The 9,588-nt window shown below is 44.2% G+C and overlaps 1 protein-coding gene across 1 annotated transcript in view; it reads right to left on the bottom strand.

Annotated features, from left to right (window-relative positions):
• Positions 1 to 445: 445 nt before the first annotated feature.
• The window catches only part of MAP2K5 (mitogen-activated protein kinase kinase 5), a gene marked incomplete at its 3' end in the record, with an annotated part of 40,756 nt that continues 31,613 nt past the window's right edge, over positions 446 to 9,588 (bottom strand). Inside the window, exons 8-9 of the mRNA XM_009070510.1 lie at positions 7,581 to 7,642; positions 446 to 494 (exon numbers count right to left, since the gene is read on the bottom strand). Coding sequence (XP_009068758.1) covers positions 446 to 494; positions 7,581 to 7,642 — 111 coding nt within the window. The remainder of the gene's footprint in view (positions 495 to 7,580; positions 7,643 to 9,588) is intronic.

Genomic DNA, 9,588 nt, shown 5'->3' on the forward strand with positions numbered 1-9,588 from the left:
TTTCAGGAATAAGCAGCAAAACCCCAAAATGGTTTATGTCAAAGCAGATTTAAAATGTCTTTAAATGCTCATGGCCATGTCAGAGGAGAGAGTGGGCCACAGTTTTAGACTCCAGCAATGCTAGTGGCTGTCACATGAGATTTCTGAAATTTCTAAGAAAAATTAATAGTCTATCTTCTATATTCAATACTAACCATCTGATTTCTCCACTGGGCAATTGTTTTTAACCCTAAGCCTCTAAATTTCTATAAAAATAATTGCTCTCTTCAGTCTTTCTTTGTAGGGGAGGAGGGAGGGCAATAAAACAACAGTAAAAGTATTTTGCCAGGAAATGTATAAGGTTAATGAGTAAGATTCATTCTGCTCTACTCCACTGGACTCAAACCAGATGTTACTATGGTCAAGTGTCTGTGTAGAAAGAAACCAGCAAACGTCTGTTACTCACCTCTGTGTAAAATCTTGAGACTCCATAAATAGGTCAGACCTTTCACAACCTGAATTTGAAAGAGAAAATATCAGGTATTAGAGATTCCTGTTAGAAACATGACAGATTTCAGCTGAGGTAAGCCCTCAGAGACCTGAATTCTCACGAGGAATGGAACCAGGACCACAAAAAAAGGAGATCAAACATCCCTTCCAGAGGGCTGCAGGACCCAGGTGAACTCCTGCTAAAAAAACGCAACAGGTTCTTTAAGGACACAGGAATAAACTTCTTCCCAGACCTGTAAGCTGAAGTTAGTTGAGTATATATTGAATCCATTCAGGTATTTTAATGTATTTTTAATTCTGCCTTTGCTGGGGTGTTAAAAATCATGAAGGACAAAGGGTGCAATGGTTTGTCTTCTTGCCACAAAAGCAACTCAGTGAAATTAGAGGCTAGAAGACAGCAAACTCTTTAACAGCCTCTTCCACTTCATCCTCCCCTTTCTTTCCGTGTGGTGCATCTGCATCTTCTCCTTTCTTCCCAAGCTTTTATTTACTCAATATCAACATGGAACATTTCTTCCTGAACTGTAAAAATTGTCTCATTCTTCATGTCAGAAGCCTGACAGAGTTCAGGAAGTGTTTGGACAACACTCTCAGGCACATGGTGTGATTCTTGGCAATGTCCTGTGCAGGGCCAAGAGTTGGACTTAATGATCATAGAATCACAGAATCATAGAATCAACCAGGTTGGAAAAGACCTCAAAGATCATCGAGCCCAACCCTACCGTGGTCACTAGACCATGGCACTAAGTGCCACATCCAGTCTCAGCTTGAAAACCTCCAGGGATGGTGAATCCACCACCTCCCCGGGCAGCACATCCAATGCCTGAGCACTCTCTGCATAAAAAATCTCTTCCTAATATCCAACCTAACCCTCCCCTGGCAGAGCTTGAGTCTGTGCCCTCTTGTCCTGCTGCTGGTTGCCTGGGAGAAGAGACCAACCCCCACCTGACTCCAACCTCCTGTCAGGGAGTTGCAGAGGGTGATGAGGTCTCCCCTGAGCCTCCTCTTCTCCAGGCTGAACACCCCCAGCTCCCTCAGCCTCTCCTCATGGCACTTGTGCTCCAGTCCCTTCACCAGCCTCGTTGCTCTTCTTGGGTTCCTCCCAACTCTGAAGATTCTATGATTCACATTAGTCATTTTGAAATCATAGAATCATCAAGGTTGGAGGAGACTTCTAAGACATCAAGTTGAACCATTAACCCACCACTGCTGTAACCCCTAAACCCTAAACCATATCCTCCAGCACCAGATCCAGATGCCTCTTAAACACCTCCAGGGATGGTGACTCCACCACCTCCCCGGACAATATTCCCGTGTCTGAACACCCTCACAGGGAAAACATTTCTCCTAACATCTCCTCTGACTCTGCCCTGGCTCAGCTCAAGGCCATTCCCTCTAGTCCTCTCCCTGCAGCCTTGGCAGGACAGACATCCCACACCTCTCCACAACCCCTGGCAGGAGTTGCAGAGAGTAGTAGGTCACCCCTGTGACCACAGGGGTCTTATATCAAACACAAACCTTACTCTATCCCATCACCCCAGAAAACATAACTGGAACCCCTAGAAGATAAGAACTAGGACAGACCTTGCCCTGCTATTCCAAAATTTGCTCCTTCAACCACCAAAACTCATAAATCCAAGCTCAAAACCTGTTACTCCAGTACAACATTCAACAAACACTTCTACTGCTCCTTACTTTGCCCCAACCCATCCCTGCTGTCTCAGCCACCTCTTTTCACAGAGCAAATCTGTTTCCATCTCTGAGCTGACACAATTCATTTCCCTGAGACACTCTGTGCATCTCCAGAACAATAAAGCATTTCTGATGTTGGTGCAGTTGTCTGAGTTTGGCAGTCAAAACAATTACATTCTTTTCCTTGCCGAAGTAGCCCAAAATGAAATTACTTCTGTTACAATGATCAAGCAGAACTGCTAAAAATACAATACAGTGTGAAAGCAAAAACTACCTCAGTGGAAACTGAACCTCTTTGGTAAAGCAAATAGTGATGGTGGATCCCCAAGAAATTGTTCCAGGTGGCAATTCCTCATTTAAACTCACACTCCAAACCCAACCATCTCCCGGGCTCAGACGGCAACTTCCTGCAACAAAAGGTTTAGCCAAATTCTGCTTGTCCAGAGGTGTGGGTTTGTTCACCTTAAGCCTGTCAGAAAGGTTGGACCTTCAGAAAGGCATTTTCCAAGCTTAATGATTCTATGATTCCATGATTCTGTGAAAAGCCAAATGTGGGAATCCTGTTCACACATAATTCTGACATCATCAGAATCATCACCAACAACAACAATAACAATAATGACAACAACATCAACAAGAACAAGAAGAAGAAGAACAGCAATAATAATAATAATGAAATAATGAAATAATAATGAAATAATGAAATAATGAAATAATAATAATAATGAAACCTTTCAGGCTTCTTCCAATGGCCAGAGTGATTTTCAGCAGAGTAAGCTCTTTGATTCTTAAAAATGCATTTAGACCATTGAAAAAAATCTTTAAAACCATTACAAAATTATTTCTTTTAAAGCAAATATTCATAGAAAAAAAGGAGATATTTCCCACAGGGAAAAAAATCAACAGCTGTGAGGTATTAAACATCTTTATTATGGAACATGTGCTGGATGAGCAGTTAGAAAAGACATGGTATAACAAACTCTCTCTTCAAATTCTCTCAGTGCACAAAGGAATCAAAGGAGTTTCTCCCTTTCTCCTGGGCTGTAAATATGCTCCCAGGAGCCTCCCAAATGGACTCACCTCCTGTAACATACATTCACTCTCCTTACATTTGCCTATTAGGGAAAAAGCTGCCTGAATGGCGCTGATTCTAAAATGGTGCTGGCACAGAGAATCTTTTGCTTGAACCTGTAGCAGGAATTATTGGTATTCAGTCAAGTAGGTTTTACAACAATGACTTGACAAAGCCTTGACACAAAAAGTACTTCTACTTGCTGTCAATCACTCACTCTCTTGACAGTTCAAGTGCACATCCTTTCAGGGAGAACTTCAATCAACATTAGCACTCAAAATACAGAGCACAATGTCACTGCTTCAGAAATTGAAGGCAAAATAAATGTGTGAAGTGGGAACTGAAGGGAGAAGAGATTTTCCATCCTCAGCCCCAAATCAGAACACAGCATGGAAACAGCAGCAGCAGCATCATCACTTTGGCCTTCCTAAGGTACACTTTTCTCTTAAAAACCACTCCAGCCCTTCACACAAACAGAGAACACAAGGAAGAGAGATTTCCCTATCTTGCTGACACTGTCTCAAATAGGAAACCAAGATGAAGGCAGAGATCCCTCCAGATTCCTGGGGATCCAATCTCAGCAGACTCTGTCTCTCTCTTACATCTTATCCTGCTCCTGAAAAGACAGAACTTCTCCCCAAGCCCTGGCAAATGCTTTCCTCTTTTAATTCTTTCTTTTCTTTGCCTAGCTTGATTTTCAGCATCCTTCCAGGATACCTTTCAGCCTCAAAGCTCCCTTTCCATACTTTACTCCTCAAAAAATGAACCAAGGCAATATCACACTCAGCAATGCAAAGCTGGAAAGCTGATTGTCCATCACAATTAGTAGTGATAATTTCTCCAATGAGAAATCATAGAATCATGGAATCCTGGAATGGATTGGGTTGGAAGAGACCTTATCTCATTCCCCCCCTGCCATGGGTAGGGGCACCTTCCACAGCCCAGATTGCTTCAACCTGGCCTGGTGCACTCCCAGGGATGGAGCAGCCACAGCTGCTCTGGGAAATGCATCCCAGCCCCTCAGCACCCTCACAGGGAACAATTCCTTCCAATATCCCACCCAAATCTCCCCTTTTCCAGTGGGAAGCCATTCCCTGTGTCCTGTCCCTCCATCCCCTTGTCCCAAGCCCCTCTGCAGCTCTCTTGGAGCCCCTTTAGGCACTGGAAAAGGCTCTGAGGTCTCCCTGGAACTTCTCTCCCCCAGGCTGAACACCCCTGGCTTCTCCCTCTGCCATGTAGCTCCTCTGGCTACGTGGCAGAGGAGCTCCAGCCCAGAGCATCCAGAGCATCCGTGTGGCATCCTCTGGCAGCTTCATGTCCATGAGAAGTTCTGGATGCAAAGCCAGAGCCATTCATGCCCATCACACGGTGCACTGCAGGTGTCTGTCAAGTATTTCCAGCAGTATTTAAAGGAAATTAGTAGCAACATCATCCTTTCAGCTATAGCAAGTCAAGGTTGCAGGCAGAGATGTCTCTCCCACTGTTTAGTCCCAGCCTGTGGAGATCAAAGAGCTCAAGAAAACTACCTTGAGCACAACTCTGTTTAACTGAGCAAGTGGAGCACAGGGGCAATGTGTTCCCCTTGCCACGTCATGTTGGGCAGCACAGACCCTGCTCTAGACCAGCTGGAATCTCCTGCTCCTTTCATTTTTAAGGGTTGTCCAGCACTGAATTTAATAACAATGAAATTCATCTCATAAGAAAGTAAACAAGAAAACAGACTCATAGAATCATTTATGTTGCAAAAGCCCTCTAAGATCATCAATCCAATCTCTGAAATCACCAAATGGGAGTGAGAGGAGTGCTGGGGTGCTGCTAAATGTCTGTATTCACTGTCAATGTTTTCCTCTGGAAATGGTTTCACTTAAAAACTTCCACAAATACAACAAGAGGATATTCTAATTAACAGATGTGCAGGTCACACATATTATTAAGCAGCTTCAAGAGATTAATGCATTGAACATGTCTCAGGAGAATAAAAGACAAATGACTCTGTACATGGTGCAAGGAAGGCAGAAAGAAAACAGAGACTGGAAAAAGAAAGAGACCACGGAAGCTCCAGGTTTTGCCCACAAAATCCATCCATGTGAGCTCCAGCTTTTGTCTGACACTCTCCTCCTCCTCAGGAGTGACCAGCAATCCTCCAGGCTTTGGGTAATCTTCCCAAGCTGTTCAGGGTGGGATTACAGTGTCTGTGTGCAGGACTTGGCCAAAAGGTGCTGCTGGGGCTCTGCTGACATGACACACACCAAGATGCAGGTTTGGGGAGACTTCCAGGAGCCACTGATAAATTCCAGGGAAAACAAAGGCTTCTGCTGCCTCCTTCCAACAATTCTACTGTGCCAACTGAGCAAAAAAGCAGCACCAGAGCAGAGAAGCTGCCAGTGCTGGTTCAGCCTCAGTGCACACCTTCTGTTGCAGGAAGCAGGAGAAAGGGGTGAGATCCTTCTCTGAAGCACCTGCTCCTTTGTTCCCCTCTTTCCTGACCCTCTGGCTCTGCAGCAGGCACAGGGAAGCAGCAAAGAAAATAACTAGCAGAAGTGAAGTATCAGCTTGCTGCCCATGTCAGGGAGTCATGTTCACTAACTAACTCATTTGTAACAAGCTGACCCTGCAGGTGAACAAAAATATATATTTCTAGACATAAAAGATGAGGCTGAAGCAGCACCATTAGGGATAAGGGAAAAATGGGAAGAGAACACCTGTGGAATACCAAGGCAGGTGGGCTGGGGAGGATGGGGGAGAAGAGACAAAAGCAAGCAAGGAAATGGGAAGGTGAGTTGGTGTTGGATGTATTAAATACACAACATGAAGCGAGATGAGGAAAAAAGAAGGAATAAGGTGCTGAAGGAATGCTTGAAGGCCCATCCCAGTGTTAATAAACTATACATACACAGCATCAGGGAGATGAGGACACTGTGAGCAACTCCTCACTCAGGAAGAAGAGATGAAACGTTTTCCCTCTGAACTAGAGGTGAAAAGCATTCAAATTCCAGAAGAAACTGCCAGGCTATATAATGAGCAGATTTGAAGCTACTGAGAGGAAACAGCATCAGAGAAGGATGTTCATCACCCTGGGCAGGCCACACAAATTAAGAGGAAAGTAGAGCTGTGAATTACAATGAACAGAGACTAAATAGCTGCCTGTGTTGGATTAAAGGATTTCAATTGTCAGCTTGATGTATAATGAATGTGAAAAGCCAGCACTTAATTAAATGGCACATGATAGAATAACTTTGTTATGCTTTAAACTGCTTAAGTTATCAAAGTATTCCTTATATTTAGCAATTGTTTAGCAGTATCTCTCTTCCTTGTGATATCCACTGAGACATTGGTCAGTTACCCTGAGTTCAGCTCTGGAAAGAGATGAATTTTTTCAATTTATTAATTTTTCTGATGGTCTGTAATTTGAGTTTTCAATCATGGCTAGGGAATTTTTGGCAATGCAGTCACTGAATGCTGCTGAGCCACAGTGAGGGCTACCAGGTGCTCTAAGGATCCAACACCTTTCTACCAAACTGAACACATATTGGGGGACTGAGAGTTCTCTGGGCAACCTGTGCCTGTGCCTCAGCACCCTCACAGGGAAGAATTCCTTCCCAATATCCCATCTAGCCCTGCCCTTCATTTAATGCCACTCTTCATCCTCAGGCCACATTATATATCTTCTGTCTTCACAGAATCCCAGAATGGGTTAGAAGAGACCTTAAAGCTCATCTCACCCCACCCCCTGCCACGGGCAGGGACACCTTCCACCAGCCCAGGTTGCCCTAAGACCCATCCAACCTGGCCTCGAAAGCAGCCACAGCTGCTCTGGGAAATCCATTCCAGTGCCTCAGCACCTCACAGGGAACAATTCCTTCCCAATACCCACCCAAATCTCCCCTTTTCCAGTGGGAAGCCATTCCCCGTGTCCTGTCCCTCCATCCCTTGTCCCAAGTCCCTCTGCAGCTCTCTTGGAGCCCCTTTAGGCACTGGAAGAGGCTCTGAGGTGTCCCTGGAGATTTCTCTCCTCCAGCCTGGACACCTCCAGCTCTCTCATCCTTTCCCCATAGAAGTGTTCAATCCCTCTAATCATCTCCTGAACCTTCATCAACCCACATGTGGGTCATTCAGAAGGAAGATTTCCTTAACCCCAGAGTTCCTGTGCACACAGGATGGCTGGGAAGAGCATGAAGAGAGGACCTTCCTTTCACACAGACACAACGAGGACACAGACCCTGGAGGTGCCTCAGTGAGGCCACGGGACATGTGAGCACTCAAATCAGAGATATATGTTAAATGCACAACCAAAAACTGAGAGATAAAAAGAAATCCAAGTACTTACAGCCACGGCTATTCTTCCCAGAACATGCTCTGGAATCTTTCTATAAACATCCAAAGAACCCCCTGCAGGGACAAACAACATGTGCTTAGGTAATGCAAAATGAAATACTGCCCTAGATTTGAAGCCCCAAGGGTCTCCCAGGCCTTAGTTATTAATAAAAACACCATCAATGATAGAACAATAACTGTGTCAGAAATAACTGACCTTAAAAAAAATCTCCCAAATTCTCAATAAACACATGAAACAGCACTTGGGTCTCTTTTCACCCGCATTACTGGTTGTTGCTTGGGGCATTAATACTCAGAAACAAGAACATAAATGGTTAGAAAACCTTCCAGTCCCAGGTCAGAATATCCAAATTAGAGAAGTCCAACTCACCAGGCTTGGAAACTTCTTGGGAATAACAAAATCATCCCAAAAAGCAACAGTACATCTAGGTACAGCCTGATAACCTACACCTCTTGCTGTTCTCAAGGGGAATTTAGCAGGTGTTGAGCAGTTTCAAGGCAAAGAGGCAACAAGAAGAGGAAAAGGCAAGAGGGCATTTCACCATCTTTATTTAGAACATCATCTGTATTATCAATAGGAAAGGGCAGAGACTAGAAAACCTCATTTCACATCTCTGCTGCTCCTTAAAATCAATTGGCAGGTGGAGGGTGATAGGTCAGCACAACCTCAGGGCTTTGATGTTTGCAGACTTGGAGTTACTTGGCTTTTTCCTGCTTGCAGGTGCCAGAGAAACACCAGAATGGTCCTACATGTGCACCTTTACCCTATGTGTGCCCCTAAGTATCCCAAAAGGCTCAGCTCCACCTGGATCTAGGTCATTCAAAAAGGAAATACCTCTGCAATCTGGCACAGAGTCATGGATTCAGGAAACATAAAGTGCCCTAAGACAGAGAAAAGGCCTAAAAATCTGATTAGGTTACAGCTGTTCATTTGCAGGATGAGATAGTCTTTTTTGCCTCTCTTTACCTGTATCAGAATTAAAGATCTGAGGGGGAAAAAATGGCAAAGTGCCTTGATTTGCATTTTATTCTTCCTTTAACTGATGGCTGGTGCTTTCTGCCAGAAGGAGAGCACAACATGAGGTAGAGCAGAGGTCATCTCCAGGATAAATCCAAGCCATTTCTGCATGGTCAGTAAACACTGTCATTGTCAAACTGCCATGAGCAATGAACACCCCAAAGGCTGAAGTATCTGCAAACAAGACTTCAGAATTCAAGCATTTCTGTCCCTTATAAACTCTCTGAATTATAGGAGCACAAGTACTCCAGGCAGGTGCATATTTTGGCATGAGCAGATGCTTCCTCACTGCTTTACACAAGGTTGTAAGGCTGATTGTAGCTGCAAGGAATATCAAAGAAAGGGCTAAGAGTCACCTAGCAGCAAAACAGCAAATAATTTAACTTACGGGCTTGGGGCTTTTGAATAAAACATTGAATAAAATACTATTTCATCAAACACAGAAAATCTGAATACTCCTGCTTGGAAATGAGGTGCAGCCATCACTGGGATGGAGGTAGGAAGTGTAAAAAGAGAGAAATAACAGTAATAACAGCCCATTTTAACAGGGAGAAAACAAAATGCACCATAAAACCCCAAAGGGCTTTATCCAGGGTTCCTATCAGGAAGAGAGAAGATGCTCAATGATGTTTAATGGGACACATTTGGCTTTGGAATTTTTTCCTGCCAGAAAACCTTCCCTTCCACAGTAAATTATTTGTGAGAGCTTTACTTCTTTATATCCAGCTAAACTGAACCTTGGTGGAAAATGTGGAGAGGGCATAAAATGCTGGCTCAGAGGAAAATCCTGGAGAGGGTAAGAGACTGTTGCTCCTGAGGATGACATGATGGGGAGAGTTGAGTGCTGTGCAGAGGGTTCTTCAGCATGAGACACGCAGGGACAGCATCTGCCATGAGGTACACCCTCAGAGCTGATCCACAGAGGCCAGCAAGGATTATATATTACTGTAGGCAGAGGATTTTTCCTGCTTTCTCTCCAGGA

The sequence above is a fragment of the Acanthisitta chloris genome, unplaced genomic scaffold (assembly GCF_000695815.1).
Source record: "Acanthisitta chloris isolate BGI_N310 unplaced genomic scaffold, ASM69581v1 scaffold6942, whole genome shotgun sequence".
Taxonomy (NCBI): Eukaryota; Metazoa; Chordata; class Aves; order Passeriformes; family Acanthisittidae; genus Acanthisitta; species Acanthisitta chloris.